General features: G+C 66.1%; 1 protein-coding gene across 2 annotated transcripts in view; it reads left to right on the top strand.

Annotated features, from left to right (window-relative positions):
* The first annotated feature begins 890 nt into the window (after positions 1-890).
* The window catches only part of ZC3H3 (zinc finger CCCH-type containing 3), an 81,943-nt gene continuing 63,042 nt past the window's right edge, over positions 891-19,791 (top strand). The window contains exons 1-3 of one of the 2 annotated variants that reach the window (XM_059168718.1): positions 891-1,016; positions 2,350-3,664; positions 4,848-5,044. In XM_059168718.1, coding sequence (XP_059024701.1) covers positions 929-1,016; positions 2,350-3,664; positions 4,848-5,044 — 1,600 coding nt within the window. In that variant the 5' untranslated portion in view covers positions 891-928. The remainder of the gene's footprint in view (positions 1,017-2,349; positions 3,665-4,847; positions 5,045-19,791) is intronic. The other variant, XM_059168719.1, reaches the window with a different exon arrangement.

Below are 19,791 nucleotides of genomic sequence, written 5' to 3' on the forward strand. Positions count from 1 at the left end.
GTCCCCGAGTCTCGGCCGGACAGGATCCCTCAGCGGGTGCGCGCGGCCGCCCCGTCTCACGCGCCCCGCCCCCGCCCCCACCGCGGCCGCCCGTCTCACGCGCCCCGCCCCCCGCCGCGGCCGCCCCGTCTCACGCGCCCCGCCCCCGCCGCGGCCGCCCCGTCTCACGCGCCCCGCCCCCGCCGCGGCCGCCCCGTCTCACGCGCCCCGCCCCCCGTCGCGGCCGCCCCGTCTCACGCGCCCCGCCCCCCGCCGCGGCCGCCCCGTCTCACGCGCCCCGCCCCCGCCGCGGCCGCCCCGTCTCACGCGCCCCGCCCCCGCCGCGGCCGCCCCGTCTCACGCGCCCCGCCCCCCGTCGCGGCCGCCCCGTCTCACGCGCCCCGCCCCCCGCCGCGGCCGCCCCGTCTCACGCGCCCCGCCCCCGCCGCGGCCGCCCCGTCTCAGGCGCCGGCGGCCGACGAGCGTGCGAACGTCTGTTCCACACGAGTTCCCACCGACAACAGAAATCTCCCTGCTTGGCCGAGGTCCCGACCCCGGGGCTCCTCGTTCTCGTCTTCTCCTCCCGCCCGGGCCCACGGAGCGGCGTTAGCAGCGCCCCCGGGCTGCCCTCGCAGCGTCCCCAGAGCCCCACCCTCCGCGGCTCGCAGTCTAGAGACAGCCACCGCCTCCCCGGGGACCAGCCCGGTGTGGCCGTCGCCCCGCCCGCGGTGCGCGGGCGCCCCTTGCCGGCGCTCCCTTCTGACGTCGTCCCGCCTCTCGCTCGGCGCGCGCCGGGCCCCGCCTTTCCGCGGGCGTTGCCAGGGCGACGGCGCGTCCCTCGCGGCCCCGCCAACGCCCGGGCCTGGCTGCACTGCGCAGTCTCGGCGCTTCGGCGGGCTCCGCCCCGCCCCGCCCCGCCCGCGGGGGCGGGGAAAGCAGTCGCGCCGCGATGACGTCGCGGGGGCCTGGCCGGGCGTCGCGGACTCCGGAGATGGAGGAAAAGGAGCAACTGCGGCGACAAATCCGTCTCCTGCAGGGTGGGTCGGGTCGGGTCGGGTCGGGCCGGGCCCGGGTCGCGCGTCCCTCTCTTTCCCGGCACCTCACGGCGGGCCCCTGCCGGCCTCCCCGAAGCGGGTCGCCCTCCGCCTGCGGTCTCGACGGCCCGGCCGGGTCGGGTGGGAAGGGCGGCGGGGCGTCTGGAGGGGCATCCGGGCCGGCCGGGTCAGCCCCTTGCGGGGGCTTCGCCCGACGACTAGTGCGGGCCCTGCAGGCGCTGCGGTGGGTGGCGGCGGGGCCGTCGCTTGGTAACCGACCGGAGGCGACCCCCTCCGCGGGCCGGCGCCCTCTCGCTCCCGGGGCCACACAGTGGGGCGGGGGGCTCGTCCTCGGGGCGGCGGGCGGACCCCCGGACGTCTCGTCCGGCTGCTTCCCTCCACGCAGCACACGTCGCGGCCCGAGTCCTCGGCCTCAGGTTCACAGCTCTCCCGTCTTTAGACCCGACGTGCGGTTCTGTCCTTGAAAAATTTCCCGTTCAAAGTTCTCCCCTGCGGGGAAGACGTAAGGAGCGGGAGAGCGTGCGTGGGGAGGGTCGGCCGCTGGCCCGCGGAGACTTCTGGGGCTTCTGTCCGCAGCGCCGGGGTGCCGCCGGTCAGGGCACGGCTGGCTCTGGGCCTGGGGACAGGTCGTGCGGGCGAGTGTGTAACTGGGGGCCAGCTCGGCTTCGTTGCTGGAGTTCTAAGCCCCTGGGCCGCTCCCTCCTGCGCCAGCCAGGATGACGGTCCAGGGGCTTCCTTGGAAGGTCTGTGGTGGTGGCGCAGCCCACTGCTGCGGCCCTTCTCCCCTCCGAGGACGACGGTGTGACACTCTTGTCCGTCGTGGGCGCTCACAGGTGTCCGCTGGCTCATGCTCGTTGTCCTGTGTGCCGGGCAGGGAGCCTGTTAAGGTGCGCTCCTGGCCGCCTTCCTCCTGTGGGCCCCCCAGAGGGCCACGGGCGCTGATGGGCTCCCTTGCTGGGGCATTGAGCACGGGACCCTGCCGATCTCTTCACACCGAGCGGCACGTCCCCTCGAAGGATTGTGGAACCAGGATAATGATACTCCTGGCAACTTAGGGGTGTCCTGCTGCAGGGACAACCACCCAGAGGTAGGGCTGAAGTAGAGCCTGTGGGAGAAGGCTCTCGGGATCGGTGGGCTGAGGGAATGTCCATGGTCTCAGGCTCCCGGGCCGCCTCGCCCATACTGCGGCCTGGCAGTGGCTCAGGAGTGAGGTGGGGTCCGTGGGGAGTCTCGTCCACAGATGCGCTTCCGGGGGACTGTCGTTGAATTTACGTTCACCGTGTGGCTAACGGAGCCTCTGATTCTGCCTCCTCAGGTCTGATCGATGATTACAAAAACCTCCATGGCGGTGGCTCTGCCCCGGGCGTCTCAGCCCCTTCCCGGTGGCAACCACCTGCTTACAGCAGCAGCCGGGCCTTCAGTGCTGGCTACCCTCGCCCAAGCCGGAGGGGCTTCTCTCCGAACCGCGGGCCCGCCTGGCGCAAGAAATACTCTCTTGTGAATCGGCCCCCAGCGTCCTCAGACCAGCCTGGTGATGGTGCTGTGCAAACACCCCTCAGGGCTGGGGACAGCCAGGGTCCCGATCCCCAGCAGTATGTCCTGGAGAGGCAGGTGCAGCTGAGTTCAGATCAGAACATGGTCATCAAAATCAAACCGCCATCAAAACCGGGTTCGGCTAATGCTGCGGGCGTCCCTCGGGGCTCCTTGGAAGAATTTGAGGGCCCTCCCTGGAGCAACCACAGGCCTCAGGAGGGGGAGGGCGAGCCCCTGGGTGCTCAGCGGCAACTCCCAAAGCCAGGAAGAGTCAAGGGGAGCTGCGGTTCCGAGGACCCCGGGCCCATCTGTCAGAAGGAAGCTGGCAAGCCTCGGGTGGTGAAGTCTGCAGGCAGCGTGAGCGACAGCCCCTCAGAGCCCCGGCGTACGGTCAGTGCGAGCGCGGTGGCCGTCAAGACCCGCTTCCCATCCTCCACCTTGCCCCGCCGCGGGGGCGTGGCTGTGGGCCGGAAGCTGGGCTCACACTCTGTGTCCAGCTGTGTTGCACACCTCCTTGGAGACGGGAGAGTGAGTGCCGGCCACGCAGATCAGCCGGCTTCCTCTGGCACGGGGGCCAGCCCAGCTAGACCAGCTTCTGGACCCAGGCAGGCCCGGGAGTCCTCACTGCCCGTGCCCTGCCGCACCGCCAAGTTCCGGAAGAACAACTACAAGTGGGTGGCTGCTTCGGCAAAGAGCGCCCGGGCCCCTCGGAGGGCCCTCAGCCCCAGAGCGGCCTCCGAGCTCGTGTGCAAGGCCCCCTGTGGCACAGCAGAGCAGGAGAAGCCACAGCTTGGCGCCGATCCGGATGCCAGGCCCAGGAGGTCGGCGGCGTCCTCCACGGCCGGGGCCTCCCCCAGCAAGTACAAGTGGAAAGCATCCAGCCCCTCGGCCTCCTCGTCCTCCTCCTTCCGTTGGCAGTCGGAAGCTGGCAGCAAGGACCACGCCTCCCAGCTCTCTCCGGTCCCGTCTCGGTCCCCACCAGGGGACAGAGCAGCTGTGGGCCCCAGCAGTTTGAAGCCCCCGTTCGGTGAGACCCCGCTCTCGGCTTACAAAGTGAGGAGCCGCACCAAGATCGTCCGGAGGCGGGCTGTTGCCAGGTGGGTGCCCTGCCGCCACCCCAGGTCCCGTGTGGGCAGGCCAGGGCCTCAAGCGCTCCCTGCTTGGTGTGCGGCACCCCTGGGACGGCCCACCTGTGGGGGCGTGGGAGGAGGAGAAGCATCCCTGGCCGCGGGGTTGGGCCGGGGCATGTGTGCTGGCATTCTCGTGCCCAGGACCAGCGAGGCTGGGGTTACTGCTCTCCCTCATCGCTCAGTAGCGGGGGCCCAGCCGGAGAGGACGGGTGGAGGCGAGTGCCGACACGCCCAGCCCCTCTCCTGGTGAGAGACCGGAGGCTGCTCGGGCAGCTTTTAAAACTCGGGGTCCACGGGGTTTGTGAGTGATGGCTTTCCATCCAGCCCAGATCCAGGGTGCACCAGGGAGGAAGTCTGTACCTCCCTGTCCAAGTGGCCAGGTGAGTTCCTGTCTCACTGAGTAGGTGTCACTCTCCTGGCCCTCTGGCCTTAAGGACTGTAAAGAGGCTGAAGAGTGGTGCTGGGGCTGGGGCCCGGGGCTGGGGTTTGGGGCTGGGGTCCGGGCTGGGGCCCGAGGCTGGGTTCGGGGCTGGGGTGGGGGCTGGGGCTCAGGGCTGGGGCCTGGGGCTGGGGCCCGGGGCTTGGTCCCGGCAGCTGTTCATTTCGAGGGCAGAGTTGCTCTCGCTGGGAGTCCAGCTCTGGAGGTCCTTCTTGCTGTCTGACCTTGGTCTTGGCCCTGCTCTCCCAGACAGGTGCCAGGTTACATGGGCTCCCCTGCCTTTTCTGGACGGTGGCCTGCCTGTGTTTCAGCTGGTGTGGAAGGGGGAGCCGTGGGAAATAGCCCCTGCCGCCGAGATGGCGGGAGGCTGGGGCAGCTCTTCCTTCTCTGTGGCTCCCTGGGGCCTCCCCCAGCCCCACTGGAGAGTTCATCTGGCCTGGGGAGCCCAGGGAGACCTGGAGCACATGCGCCAGGTGGGGGTCAAGGGTTGGGGCCGCCCTCCCTCCGCCCCGGGTCCAGGCTCTGTAGGGGAGGAGCAGGTGACAGCCCTCAGACGGCTGCTGCTCGGGCGGTGGAGGGCTGGTTCCCGCAGGGACGCGCTGCCTCCAGGGCTGGTTTTCTGGTGCTGGGGTCTGGGGGGGCCGGGGGGGGGCGGGAGGACGGCCTTCGTGAGGGCGCCCATTGGGAGTTGCCTGCTTTTTGTCTCTGCAGCCTTCCCGGGGACAAGAAGAGCAGCCCCCCACCTGCCGCCACTGCCAAGAGCCAGTTCAGCCTGCGGCGGAGGCAGGCCCTCCGGGGCAAGAGCAGCCCCGTGCCGAGGAGGACCCCCAGCAAGGGGCTGATGCAGGTCACCAGGCAACGGCTGTGCTGCCCGCTTCCAGGCCGGGCCCACCTCCCCGGCAAGGAAGGTACGACCCGGAGGAGGGGTTCTGGAAGGCTCGCCCTTGCTGTGCCCGGTCTGTGAGCCTCGCCTCTCCCTCCGTCTCCGCTGGCTCTGCTCTGCTGGCCCGTCAGGCACCACCGGCAGCGCCCGAGGTCAGCGCTCCAGCCTGAGAATACACGGCCTGCTGGCAGGGGACAGCTCAGGCTGGAGAGCAGAGGGGAAGGCCTGGGCCGCTGTATCCTGCACTCTGGGTGGGGGAGGTACATCTGGGCAGGTGTGTGGTGGCCTTTTTAGCAGGTCTGTCTGGTAGACCTTGTCACGTTTCTCTTGGTGGAAGGAGCCAGAAAGTGGGTGAGAGGGCGGGAGCCTCGCCGGCCTGCAGGGGGAGGGGGGGCGGTGTATGCTGCCCCGGGCTCTCCTATCCTAGGCCTCTGCCGCCTGTCCTGGGCCGACAGGCCTACCCTCCTCTTCCTGTTGGTTGCTGCCTCTCCCCTGGGAACCCTGAGCTGGCCTGGGAGGAGTTCGAGTTGCCCCTTCCTGAGTTGCTGGTGTTCAGTGAAGGGTCAAGGCAGGGGGACATTGTGGGTTGTGGCCCCCCCGGAGCGGCGATGGCAGCACACTGGGGGAGCTGGCACGCTTCGGTGGTCTCGGGATCTGGAGGAGGGGGATCACCCGTGACGCTGTGTCCTGGCAAGCCTGGGCTGCTCGGGGTCCACCGTGTCCTGTGGTAGCCCCGTTTTCTCCCCTTTGAGCGTCTGGCAGATGCGTGGTGGTGGCTCCCTGGGCCGGTGCACGTGGAGCCTGGAGGTGATGGGGTTTGGGCCCTGGGCCTTCTTCAGACTTGGCACTTGCAACCCGATGGCTGTTTCATGCCAGGCGTCTGGGGAGCCTCTGGAGGGGCCATCGGGGCTTCGGACTCCTCTCCGGGAGGAGGCTGTGCCTGGGCCGAGCCGAACGCCTGCCTAAGTGGGAGCCGGTGGCGGGAGAGCGGGACACAGGGGCCACGGGAGGGTGTGAGGACGCGAGGCTGAAGGCTGCCGGCCCCCACCTGATTTTTGGCTGCCGCAGCGAGTGCAAACCCCGTCCCGGGTGGACGGAGCAAAGGGAGCCCCGCGGCGTTCCTGGTGGCCACGGCGAGGGGGCTGCATTGAGGCTCTGGCTACGGAGCTGACGGGGAGCGGGCTGAAGGCCGTGGATGGACCGATGGCCAGGCCGTTGCAGGACGGACGGAGCAGGACTGGTTGAGAGCGCCCTTGCTTTGGGAGGCCGGCAGCAGGTGGCTGCGTGTCCGGGGAGGTTGGGGCCGCCGGGACAGAGATCAGGAAGTGGGGCCCGGGGGCGTCCAGGCCTGTGCAGGGGTTCACGGCTCCACCCAGCTGCTGTGTCTCAGCGGGCAGAGAGGTCGAGTGAGCGGAGGAGAAGGTGCCGACAGAGATCTGTCCCCACAGAGGAGCCTTCGCATGGGGACGACCACTTGCTGGCGGTGATGGGCCTCAGGCCTGGCTATGGCTGGTGGTGTGTCCACGGGCCCCTTCGTATGCTGCTCCAGGTGCGGGGGCTCCAGGGGGCCCCAAGGCATTTCCGCCTTGACTTGGCGCAGGGAGAGTGGGTCAGGGCAGACGGCGACGGGCGGCTAAGCCGGATGTCCCGAGATGGTGGTATTTCAGTGAGATTTGAGTTACAGGGGTGTGCGGTGAGGATGTGCGCGAGACGGTTTGGGGAAGGAGTGTCCCAGGCGGAGGCTGCTTGCCTGGGGGCCGGGGGGCTCCGGAGCACAGGATTCCCGGAGGACCGCCGGGCAGCTGCGGGGCACGGAAGCAAGTGCTTGTAGAGCAGGTGCTGAGCTGGGCGCTGAGGCGGTGGGGTTCCTGCAGATCAGTCCCTGCCAGGGACTCCCGGTCCTGATGTAGGGGTGGCACCGAGGGGTTGGCGGGGCATCCCAGATGGGCACACTTGGCCCATGCTCTTGGTGTTGCTGCTCTCCAGGAGTTGAGCTGAGCTGGCCTTGACTGTGGCCTGGCCAGGCGTGTCCTGTCCTTGCCCCCAGGGAACCTGGTTTGGGGACAGACAGACCTGACCGCAGCGGTCCTCTGTGGCAGGCAGCCCTGAGGAAGGCGTGCCGTTCGCTTGGAGAAATTTTGTGCTGAAGGCCTGCCGCTGAGGCCTCCTTTCCAGAAGGGGCAACGCATGGACAAGCCCCGGGACCCTCCGGGCACAGCTGTGCTTTCCTGCCGCGCGGCGGGGCTGCTGTGCTCCTGCCCGCTGTGCCGGGGGCTGCCGGAGGCCCGGCTCGCGGCAGGAGCTGTTGGCCACGGGCCACTGGGGAGAGCAGGACTTTGGCCACACGGGGGCTGGCACCCTCACACAGGGACGCAAGTCACGGTGCTCTAGGGCCCTCGCTGGCAGCTAGGTGGACGACGGTCCAGATAGTTAAGGAGCCGGTGGGGATGCTGCGCAGATTAAAGGGAGCTGTGGAAGGCGGTGTGTGTCCGGCCCACTTGCTGTGTACCGTGTGCCTTGGGCCTGGGGTGACGGGCTCTCGCGGGGCCCAGAGCAGTCCGGCTGCGGCGCTGTGCAGAGGCTGCCTCCTGCTGGGGCCGAGGGCGGCGGGGCGGGGGCTGCTGAGTGGCGAGAGGCCCTGCCTGCATGCTTCTCTGGACTAGGAGGTGAGCGGGTGAGCTTGGGGTTATGGAAGGATGTGACAGCCGTGACTCAGGCGCCCCAGGAGCACCGTGGAGAGGATGGGGAGAGGCCTGTGGGGGGAAGGGCTTGGAGGAGGCTCCCTCATCCGTACGTCCCTTCTGCCCGTCCGTCCACCCTCCGCCCCCCAGTGTGCATCTGCCCGCCTCTGTACCCCAGACCTGTTCCCCATCTGTTCGCCCCTCATCTGTCTCCACCTACCACCGTCCGTCCCCCGTCACCCTCCGTTCATTTGTCCCCTGCCCGCCCTCTGTCCTGCCGTCCAGCCAGCAGGCGGGCGCGGAGCAGCCGTGGTGCGGGGAGGTGGGCTGCGGGTCGTGCGTCTGCGGGGCCACGTTGCAGTGTCAGCACAGCCACTTGGGTCCTCCTAAACAAGCCGCGGGTGCTGCTGGGTCGGGGGGCGACGCGCCCCAAGGAAAGAAAACGGGTCACATAGTGGAGAGCTGTGCGGGGGGCGGGCTGCGTTAGGCAGGCCATTGGCACCGGCCGTTGGCGCCCGAGGAGATGACCGCCAAATGGAGGCCTGCGGGGGCAGGGGGGGAGTGGACAGTGCGCCCGCCGCTGAGGGGCTCAGGTGGGACGCGCTCTGCTGCGTGGCAGGAACAGAGGGAGGTCCTGTGTGGCAGGCCCGGGGCTGGGGGCTGAGGCCAGAGGGAGGGCGGGCCTGGACGGGGCAGGGGGCCAGGAAGAGCCTTCGGCAAGGTCTTGAGTGCTGGGCCAAGGAGCGGGGTCCTCATTCTTAGAAGTGGCCGGGGCCCTCATGGCAGATGTGCGGGCACGCTGGGGCACTGGGTGGCAGGTGCTTGCGCGGACACGCTGGGGCACTGGGCAGGAGGCTCCAGACACACCAGCCCCAGAGCCCGGGACTGGCGGAGGCGGCTGTGGCAGGGGAGGGGAGCGAGGACGAGGGTTCACTGGGCTGAGGGCGGCTTCGGGGTGGGCGGTCAGCTCCCCTCAGCAGCTCCTTCGCAGGGCCCAGCGGCTTCCCTCTCCGTCTTCCTCCTCTCCCTGCTCCCCCTTCCGGCCCCCAGGCTCTGGGCTGGAGCCTCCTGGGCAGACCCCAGCCAGCTGCCAGCCGCTTTCGGCTGGTTCTCTGGACACCCAGGGTGCAGACCCAGGCCTCCGGGGCTCCGGGCCCGGTCGGGGGTGCCTCCCTGCGGTGGACTGGCTGCTTCGAGGCTTCTCTTCCCCGTTTCCTCGGACAGATCGTTGGTCCAGGTCCGGACTTCCGTGAAAGCCACGTAGGGGAGGGACCCAACCCCCGGTGGGCTCCTGCCTGGCGGAGGTGGGGAGGGGGAGGGGGAGGGCAGGGCCCGCCCTCAGCCCGGCCCGGCCGCCGGTGGCCAGCAGAGGGCGCACTCGCCCCTCTTTCCCCCTCAGCCCACCTCTTTCTGGTAATTGATTGCCTAATTTCCTCTTTATGTGAAAGAAAGCAGATATCAAGTAATTTGCGGCAATAACCTGCTAATGCTGGGCCAGTATCGAAACTCCCCTGTTCATTTCAAGTGGCAGATAAAACACTAATACATAATTATCCTTGCAAATTGGATTGTTTTAAATAACCAAAAGGCTGTGGCCAGGAGAGAGCGATCCCATCTCCCTGGAGCTCCTGTTCCCGTGTAATTGCCGCGCTCAATCAATTTCCCTGGCGTTAGAAATTCCATCACAATCAACATTAAGCTTTATTCATTGTGATGGCTAAGAGCCGGGCCATTTCTCCTCTTTTTCTTAACTGGCAAAATTAATCAGGGAAAAGATTTTAAACATTTACCCGCGCGAAAGAGGTCAGCTCTGCCACTATATTGCTCAGCAGATAAGGGGGCTAATAAAAAGAAAATTGAATTACTAATGATCACCAGGAACAGAGTATATAAAACCTGGCAATCGCCGGTTCAGGAAAAGGGAGAATCAATTTTCTTGGGACAAGGTGCGCTCATTTTTTATTTTGGCGCATATTATCAGCAATTTAATTTGAGAGCGCATAAACAGGAGGAAACAGTTAGGGAATAATGAGCCCGGAGGTGTAAAGTGCCGCAGGATATATGCTGTACACAATTTATTTGGCACAACAGATAATCGCTTTAATTGAATTCAAAACTGCATTGTTCAGCAGCCGTGTGGCCGCTGGTGCCTTGCGCCTGGGGACTGAGCGTTATGAAGCTCCGGCCTCACTCCTCCTCCTGCTTCCCCTCCTCTGCCTCCTCTCCCCAGCTCCCCTGCCCTGAGACCTTCCTGCCCACTCCACCCAGAGTCAGATTTTGGCAGGGGGGTAGGGCAGGTGGTCACTTGGGGACACTATGTGACCCCCCACCCCACCCCTGTGCCTCCTGTCTCTGCCTCTAGCCATTCTCCCTTCACTTTGCTCCTGGTGGTGAGTCTCTTGGCAGCAGGGGAGAATCAAGAGATGATACCCAAGAAAGAGCCCTAGAGGGCTTTGGTTTGCTGAGGGTTGGTGGGGTCTACCATATTGTGGCTGCATAGAGACCCTGCTTGATCTGTCTCAGGGCCGACAGACGCTGGAGAAAGTGCAGAGAAGAAGCTTGTTATAGACCTCAAAGATGGTTTCCGATTTACCACCCATGTAATTGTGGCAGTTAGTGGTCCTGGCTTGTGTTGACAGCATATGCGGCTCCCGTTGATTCTCGCTCCGTGCAGGGCCCAGGGCCAGGGCTCGGCCCATCCTGAGGTGGCAGGCTTCCTGTATGCAGAATGGGCGCTGACCCGTGCTTATGCACCCGTGCCCTAGGCTGGGGGGCTCCACGGCGGCCATGGGCTATGGGATTCCTCCCTGCCACCTGGACATGGTGGCCTTTGTGTGCCGAGGAGAAGCCGTGGTTGGATGGGCGCGTGTCACCTCCCAGAAGTCACTCAGGTGGGAGAGCCCCTCTGGCTCACGTGCCCAGGACAGTGGCAACCCGCCCTCCTCCCCTCCCCTGCCTCATCTTGAGCCCGGGGGCTGGCCCAGCGTCCCCAAGACGTCACAGATGAGCGGCTGGTGCAGTGGCTGAGAGTGGGGGTCTTGGAGGTCATTCGGGGCTGCCACGGTGGGGCTGCAGCCCACTTATCATGGCCTTAGGCAGACCTGGGGGTGGCTAAGTCTCTCACTCGAGCCAGGCCTTGTGCTGCCACTTGGCCTCTGGGTGAGAGCTTGCCCATCGCTTAGGCCGCCGTATCAGCCATGTAGTCCGGGGAGGCTGCTGTCCCCTCTGTGGCGTGTCCACTCGGCCTAGGTCACTGGCAGAAAAGGCAGCTGTACTCTTGGCGCCTTGTGGGGGTCTCACCGGGTCTTCACTGTGCAGCCCCAGTGACAGTCCCCTGGTGCTGGTATGTAGCGAGGGGCTCCTTTGGGGGGATCGCCCAGTGTTGTGGGGGCCCCTCCTACTCCAGCCAGAAGTGGGACACCTAAGGGAGACCTGGGGGCTCTGTAGGTGAAGTGCCTGACTCTTGGTTTCGGCTCAGGTCACGATCTTGGGGTCGTAGGATCCAGCTCCCACCTTGGACTCTGCCCCGCATGGCATCTGCTTGTCCCTCTCCCTCTGCTTCTCTCCTCAGTGTCTCGTGTACTGTCTTTCTCCCCTTCAGGATAAATAGTCTTTTTTATCTTAAGATTTTATTTTATAGAGAGAGAGTAAGCGAAATGTGAGCAGGGGTGAGGAGCAGAGGGAGAGGGAGAGGCCGGCCCCCCGCTGAGCAGGGAGCCTTCACGGGGCTCATCCCAGGACCCCGAGATCATGACCTGAGCCGAAGGCACATGCTTCACCCACTGAGCCGCCTAAATAAAATCTTTAAGAGAAAGAAGTGGGACACCCATTTCCTGTGTCCCAAGTTTCTCCAAGGAAGTCCTCCGGGAGTTTCTCCCCACGGGAGCTCCCCTTGGACCCCCCCCCCCACCTCCCTCCCTGGGTCCCTCCCCAGGCCACTTAGCTGACTGTTGTACCTCCCCCAGCCCCCAAGCGGAGCCCCACAGTGATTGCTCTGCAGGGGAGGGGTGTCTCCCCACCCCCATCCCCTGACCCGTCCCCGGGCTGTTTTGCTCCTTGTCCACCTGCTCCTGGTTCCTTAGGCGAGTCTCCTGGCGCGCGGTCCGGGGGCTTGAAGGGCCCACGTTGGGGCTGTCCCCTTGTTTCTGGAGAGGTCAGAGCAGGCTCACCCTCAGATCCTGAGTGTGGACGCCCAGCTAGGCGTGTGCAGTTTGTGCAGGGACGTTTGTGGGGTTCTTGCTGGGCATGCGCCCGCACGGGGCCTGGGCTGCTCCTGCTGCTGGCTCTGTCCTGTAGCTGCCCCTCAAGCAACAGCCGGCTGGGCGGGGAGCATCAGGCCGCAACACTGCAGCGTCGGTCTCAGGAGGCAGCCCCAGAACCTGCTGCTTGGCAGGGGCTCTTGGGAGGTCTGCACTGGCCTCAAGGCCCCAGGCAGGGGGCCGGCCGAGAGGAACAGAGCAGAGCCTCAGGCCTTGCCCTGGGCCTCTGCTGGAGGGAGGCCCATCCTCACCCCAGGCGTTTGCGGGGCTCTGGGCTGGCTGGAGGTGGGGGCGGCTTGGAGTGGCTGCACCCCTGGGCTGCACCCTCTGTGCAGGTGGCCTCCCTGGGGGGGCCTGACCGTCACACTGTACGCTGTTGCTTGACTCCGGTGCACGGTGCCTGGGGAGCCCAGAAACCTACGGGTGAGGTGCATCACTGCCTGCCCAGGGCCAGCCTCTGCGGCATGACGAAGGGCTGGTCTCGGGACCTTTCTGCGCTGGCTGGCTGTCCTCTGCTGAGTTTGCCCCAGGCCACTGGTTGTAGGCTCGTGTGTGAGCGGGAGACTTGCAGGGGACACTAGGGGACACCTCCCTTGGAACCCAAGTTGCAGGCAGGGGTGTGCGGTAATTCTGGCCACAGGCCCAGGAGGGCCCTGAGTCCCCCAGGGCCAGTGCCATCATGGCGGGGGCGGGGCACCGGGGGTGGGGGCAGGGCTGGGGGACTTCCACAAGGCGCGTCCCTCCTGTGCCCTGGGTGCTGGGAAGCCAGCGTGCGTGCTGTGGCCTTGCTGAGGGCCCCCAGAGCCTCACTCACTTCCAGTTTCCTTACCTGTGACAGGGCCGCTCTGCCGACCATGGGAGCCGGGTGGCCGCGGGCTTGGGCCAGGACGGCTGCCAGACAGTCCCGCCGCAGAGGGCTCTGGCCGCTGGCGCTGCCGGCTGGAGCACGCCTGGGCGGTTTCACCAGGGGCCACGCGTCCAGAGCTGTCAGCTCCGCGGTCCCGCATTCGGAAGGGAACAGAAAGCGCCGAGCCCCTTGAGCCCCGCGTGAGTTACCGGGCACAGTGGCCTCGATCGTGCTTTGTCCGTGGTTATGAGCTACTCCACGAGGCCTGGCGTGGGACGGCACGTGTGCGTGTTCGCGCGTGGCATTCCCGTGGCCCCGGGTGGATTCGGCGCCTCTAGGAAAGTCGTGACTGCCCCTGAGCTGGGGGCTCCCAAGTGGTACCCTGAAGTGAAGCCGGCCTGGCTGGGGGGTGGGGGAGACGCCCTCAGGACGGCGTTTGGCCCTGCGGAATGGGAGCAGCCCTCTGTGGGCCAAGGTCTCCCCGGGTTGGGGTCAGCTTGGGCCGCGCCTTGGGCCTGGTGGTCAGGGTGTGCTGAGGCTGGAGCAACCCCACGTCTGGCGTGAGGGTCCCTCTCAGCCGGGGCCGCGGGTGCCTGCCCATCCGTGGGCACTGGGGTGCAGGACGAAGGCGCAGCTTCCCTCTCGGCCTTGGGGCTGCTCTTGCCACCACCCTCCGGCTGCTCTGTCCTTCCAGCTTTCCCGGGTCTAAACCTGCACCTCTGGGGCACCGTGCCGGCCTCAGTGGGGACACCTGGTGAGAGCTTGTGGGTTCGCCTGCCTCCAAGGGCAGGAGTGTGCGGCCTTCTGGGCCTCTGGAACTTGGCACCTCTCTCCACGGCTGTCAGAATGTTCTAGGCTCCTCTCCCAGGCCTGGGGTCCTGCGCCTCCTGTTGCAGTAGCCTCCACCCCAGCTCCGGTCCTGCCACGGAACCCTTGCCGTGGCACCTGCAGTGGCACTGGGACCTCGGCGTGCTCTGTGCTGAAGGGGTCCCTCCAGGGCAGGGCTCGAGGAAGCCAGAAGTCCACGTGGGTGTGGGTCCCCATCAGGGGTCCCCGTGTTCCCACCTGACCGGCCGTTTCCCATGTCGCGTGTGTGCTGGCATGTTGGGCCGCGGTCATAGCGGGAAGGAAGTGCTGGTTCCCGTTGGCTCGTGCTGCAGGGCAGGGGACGGGGCAGGACAGGGAAGGAAGCCTTGTGTGAAAGCTAACAGCTCAGCCGGTGCTTCCCGGCCCCGCGTGTGGGGCCCTGGTCTTCCTGTTACTCACTACTCTGTGCCCTTTCTGCCTCTGATAAGTGAAGGTCACTGAGGGTCACTGTGCTCTACGTGCTGCTACATCTGTGGCAGCAAAGGCCCACAGTGTGGGGATGAGAGGGAGCGATGGCGGCACAGATGTGACTCTTTGTGGCAGAAGGAAGAGGCGGAGGGACTGGCCCACTGGCAGGGAGCAGGGTGGGGGCACCCGCCTGGCCAGGGCTTCCACAGGGCCAGAGGTTGGCGAGGAATCTGGGGACGCAGTGCGGGGTGGCCCGAGCAGTGAGCACAGCATGCCCAGGGCCGGTGGCGGAACACGGGCTTTCCTTCCCTTGGAAGAGCCTAGAACAAAGGGACGTGGGGAGGCGCACAGGCGGCAGGAGGCCCGCAGCCATCGGGGTGGCTGGTTGCGAGGCCCTTGCCCCTTTGGCTTCATCCGCGGAGTGTGAGGACCGTCTTCCTGCCTTACCTCTGTCCGCTGCCAGGCTCCTCCTGCCTGGACGGGCGTGCGCAACGCAGACCAGAGCTGTCCCGGGCACTGGGCTCACATGGAGGCTGCCAAGTTCAGTGTGCTGAGTGTGGGCTGTCTGAGCTGGGCCTGGGGTGATCCGACTCCCAGAGGCAGAAAGTGAGGCTGGGGAGCCACAGGGCCTTCCTCTCTGTGGGCAGCAGCCTGCACCTGACCGTGGGCCCAGGCCCCTGCTGCGGCCTGCAGGCCACGCCTCCAGGACGGGGCGATGCTCTGGGCTCCATGCCAGCCACAGAGCAAATGCTGGGCCTCCCCGCAAAGCGGGGCCGGGGCTGGAGGGGATGGCAGGCACAGGGGCTGCTGTGTGACCAGCAAAGTCTAGCGCCTCCCTGCTCCTTGCCCCCAGCCCCCAACCCCAGCTCTGTTCTCGTCTGCAGGCCCTGCCCTGGGTCCTTGGTAAGACTGTGGTGCAGGCTGATGGCCAGGCTGTGCCGGCATCCCTGCGCAACCACCAGGAGCAAAGCGGGTGTGTCCCTTGTAGCTGCAGGTGACAAGGGTGCGGAGGTGGGTGGGGGTGGCCCCGAGGGGCGTCTGGTGCATCCGGTTCGTTGCCAGTGGCCCCTCAGTGCCCCTCTTGTCCTGGGCTCGCTGGCGTGGCACACTCCTTCCTCGAGGACTGAGGGCTTACACCCAGCCCTGGGAGGGCGGGGGCCTGTGGACACGACCTGCTGTCTGTGGCTCCCTGTGGCATTTATGGCTGGAACCTGGGCTCTGGGCTGGGGGGTATGACCCAGCTGGCCCCTTGGTACCTCTCGGCCCAGGCATGTGTGTGACGGAGGAGGAGCAAGAGTGTGGCTTTGGAGCCCCCAGGAGCACTGCTGGGGGAGCACTGATGCGAGAGCATCGTCCTCTTGGGGCCACTGAGGTGCGGAGCAGTGTCCGTCTCTGGCCCTGGGACGGTGGTCCCAGGGAGGGGTGCTGAGAGCTGCCTGGGAAGAGGTGCTCCTGGGCTCTGAGCCTCCGGTGGCGCTCTTCCTGCTGGGGACGGCTGGGTGGGAGGGACACGGTGTCCTCAGGCTGGGCCTTCTGGTCCTCTGGAGGGGGACAAGAGCTGAGTGGGTGGGGGGCGGCAGTCCTGGCGTCTTTCCCTTTCTGGGAGCTCTGCAGCCGGAAGGTTGTGTCTTTGGTGCGTGGGCTCGTGGGAGGGGCAGGGTGAGGCGGCTGTGGCTTCCAAGGGGCCCGCACGGAGGCCCCCTCCCCTGCCTACCTCAGCCTGGCCCCGTGCCCACTGGCAGCGAGCTAGCGGTGTGGCCCTGAGTCAGGCCCGAGCTGCCCTTGCGGCTCCTCTGCTTGGCGTGGGGCTCCAGGGGGCCGTGGTGGGCATCTCGCCAAGGAGGCCTGGAATGGGTCTCTCCTTTGGGGTTCTCTAGCCTCCTCTCCTTACTCCTGTGCTCTAAAGGGGAAAGGTGCCATGCTGGGGGGGGGGGGTCACGCCATGTTGTTCGCTTCGCTTGTAAAGGAGGGAATGGCTGCAGAGTCCCCTCAGCCCTCCAGCTGTCTGGGCATCAGTGCTGGCAGGCGCGTGTGCCCTTGGGGGCCTGCACAGGTCCTCGCGAGGGGTAGCAGGTGGGCAGCAGAGGGTAGGGGTGAGGGTTGCCGTTCTGAGTCAGAGCCACACCCCCACGGACCACAGCGTGCCCTGCTCAGTGCTTGCACGGGTGGCCCAGGTCTCTTGAAAAATAGGCAGTTGGGGCGCCTGGGTGGCTCAGTGGGTTAAGCCTCTGCCTTCAGCTTGGGTCATGATCTCAGGGTCTGGGATCGAGGCCCAGCTTGGCCTCTCTGCTCGGCAGGGAGCCTGCTTCCTCCTCTCTGTCTCTCTCGCTGCCTGCCTCTCTGCCTACTTGTGATCTCTCTGTCAAATAAATAAAATCTTTTATAAAGAGTAATAGGCAGTTGTCCGTTATAAGTTTCTCCTAAGCACAGCTGTATCCTGCAAGTTAGTGATTTCTGTTTCCCTCCAAATTTTTTTCTAATTTTTCCCTGACCCGAGGGTGTTCTGTGTCATTCCCAAACCTGTGAGTGCTTCGGAGGAATTTGTGGCTGCTGCTTTGTAGCCTCAGCCCAGCCTGCGTACCGCTGGGAGCTCAGGCCCTTGGGGTGCGCTGAGACTGGTGCTGGGGCCCCGTGTGCCCAGTCCCAGGCAGTGTGTGCTGTGGAGGTCGCGGGGTTGTTGCCGCTGGGTGTGGGGCGCGGGCACTCACCGTGTGGCTCCTGCCCCTACCGGCGCAGCTGGCGAGGCCGGGGGTGCTCTCGCCACGTGCGGTCACGGCCGGAGGCGTGCTGGTGGGGGCCTGCTGTCTCCGCGGTCCGTTCTGCAGGGCGCCGGCGGCGGCCACTGCACCGAGGGCTTGCGAGTTCAGGCCGGCAGGTCTACCTGGCGGATGCAGCCTTTTAAGGTTGTGAATGTTCGTTATTTCCAGTAACGATTCTTGCCTCGAAGGCTCTTTTCTGTGACGCCGGCATCGGCCCCGGCCTGTCCCGGCGGGTACCGGGAGACACGCTCACACACGGGAGTGTCGTCTGTACCCGACGCGGCCGCACGGTGCTTTCAGCTTCTCCGTTACGTTCAGAGACTTCTTACGTGCGGCAAAGAGCTTTAACTGCAGCCTGAAGTTGTCTTCCTAAAGCGAGACCGGGCGCGCTCACGCTTACTGTGATCACTAACGTGTTTGGTCGCGTCTCCGGCCTCCCCCCAGGCTTTCTGTCCATCCTGCTCTCGCCGTCGGCTGCGTGGCTTCACCCCGGGGGGGTGCCCCATGCGGGGCCTGAGCTGAGCTCCGGAGCCGCCCAGGTGCTCCGTTCTTCTTCGTTCCTCTAGATTTTTTTTATCCCATTTTCCCCTCAATCCGCGCACTGGGCGTTCTTGGGCTCTCTCTCACCGCGGAGGTCGGAGGTCGCGCCGCCCGCTGTGCTTCCTCTGGGATGCCGGGAGGGACCCGCAGGCTCTGTCCCCTCCCACTTCTGTGCCGCACCTGCCCTGCCCTGGCTCTCCCTGGGCTTCAGCCCTCTCCAGCCGGTTTACAGACGCGGCGTCGGCCTGGATGGCCCTGTGCGTTCTCCTGTCCCGCTTTCCCTCCTTCTGACCGGAGAACGTCTCTTGATGCCTCCGTCAGTGTTGCAGGTGTGCGGGGACCTTTCTCTCCGTGTCCTCGCAGGACCCCGTGGACACAGATGGAGCCCCTCAGGACGGGCCTCCCTGGCCCGCTGGGTCTGTCCTGCTGGGGGCGTGCAGGTGGCTCTGCCAACGGACGGACACCTGGGGTGTCTCAGAAACGGTGGGCTCAGCTGTCCCCTGCAGACGCCTCTTCAGCTGTCCGAGCTTCTGGGCAGACGTTGCGATCCTGGCAACGGTGCCTGAGGCCCTGGGCCCTGCGCGTTGAGCCTTCCTGCTTTCTCCGCCCCGTTGCTGGGTGCTTGGGAGGCGCTAGTGGCTTCCCTCGAGCCCCGAGGTCATTGGCCATGACCTGTTTACCGTGAGGGCCCTTGCTCTAGGCCGCCTGCCGTGGCCTTCGAGGGGGTGGGGGTGGCGGCGGGCAGAGCACTTTGCAGGTGGAGCCCAGGCCCCGCTGTGAGGGCCCGAGACGGAGCCGCCTGGCACTGTGCGTGCGGCCCGGCTCTCTCCTGCTCACTCTGGTAGCCTTTCAGCAAGGAGGTTTGGTGGGTGCGTAGAACAAATGGAATTTTTCAGGGGAACCTACAGCCGCACGCAGCAACTGTAAGCCCCAAAGTCTGTTGCTGTTAAGTGTCCAGTGATTTCTTGGGTTTGCCTGAGCGCCTCCCAGGCCCAGCAGGACGGAGCCCCAGCCTCGGATAAGCCCCAGGGCCCTGTGCCCTTCTGCTGTCTCCGGCCCAGGGGTCCACAGGGCTTTGTGGGATGCCAGGGTCTTGTCCCCGGCCCCTGCGTCCCCTCCCAGCTCATTCACGTTGTGGGCTGTGGTGGAGACCTGACAGCTGTGTGGCCCCTTCTGCCTGCCCTGCCCGTCTGTGGCCGTCCAGTGCCCTGGGGCCTCCATGCAGAGCCCCCCCCCCCCCCGCGTGCCCCCCAGGCTGCTGTCCCTGCCTCCCGCCATGCCCCCACTCCCCACCTGCCCAGGCTGGCCTGTTTGTTGTTGCTCTGCGGGGGTCTACCCCCGCGCTTCCCGAATTAATTCTGGAGCTGCTGTGCTTCCTTTGTGCTGTGCCTTTTCCAGCCGCTCAGATCCGTGATGGGCTCTGGCAGCTCCTCTCCTAATTGCCCTTTCGGCGTCAGCGGCAGAGCGAGGAAGTGGCAGGGCGCGTGCAGGGGCGCGGCGGGGCGCTGCAGCCTCAGGAGCACGCTCCGTGGTGTGAGCTGTGCCCGCAGCAAGGCGGCCGTGGCAAGGGCTGTGGCTGTGGGACAACAGAGGGCCCGCCTGAGCTGGGCAGGGGCGATGAGCCCTCCCCTGGCCCTGGGAGCGTACAAAGCCGGACATAAGCCGGCGTGCAGATGGGGCTCTGTTTTGGGCCAAGACCTCTTAGAGAGGGAAACGGGGACCCTCATTTCCAAGGTGCCTCCAGGGCAGGGCACACAGTGCACCGAGGGTTCCTGTGTGCCTGCTGGGCCCGGAATCGTCACAGCCAGGCCTAGGCCGAGTAGACCGCCGGCTTTGCCTGCCAGCTCTGGGCTGTAGGCAGCGATGGGAAAGGCCAGGGTGACCGGGTGCCCTGATTTTTGGTCCCCTGGCCAGGTGTTCCTCAGGGCCTCCTGTGGTGCCCTGCCCCTGCCTGGCTCTGGGGAGCAGAGACATAGTCCTCGTTCCCCTCGGTCCCCTGCCTCTTTGGGCAGGGCACAAGCCCAAAGGAAGAGTGCCCCCATCCCACTGCCTGATCTGCCCCTCGTGGGGACTAGGGTTCCGCCTCGGGTGCTGTCTGCCTGCACCGCTCTGGTCGTTGTCCTTAGAGGTGCAGGTGCAGCGAGCGAGAAGGGCTGGGCCGGGCCGTGCTAAGTGACAGGCTCTTGCAAAGACCAAAGGGCAGTAAGTTTGCAGTGAGTCACAGGAAACGAGACTCGTCAGAGAGGCACCTGTGGGCCCTGAAGGGGGATGGCGTGTTCCCGTGCACTGGATTGAGCTGCAGGGGTTGGGCTCTGCTGAGACGAGGTCGTGGAGTTTTCTTCCAGGTTCCAAGTTTTACTGCTCTCCCTCCGCCCTCCCTGGCCCCGCAGGAAGCCGGGGCAACAGTGGGC

Source organism: Mustela lutreola, chromosome 3 (assembly GCF_030435805.1).
Source record: "Mustela lutreola isolate mMusLut2 chromosome 3, mMusLut2.pri, whole genome shotgun sequence".
Classification (NCBI taxonomy): Eukaryota; Metazoa; Chordata; class Mammalia; order Carnivora; family Mustelidae; genus Mustela; species Mustela lutreola.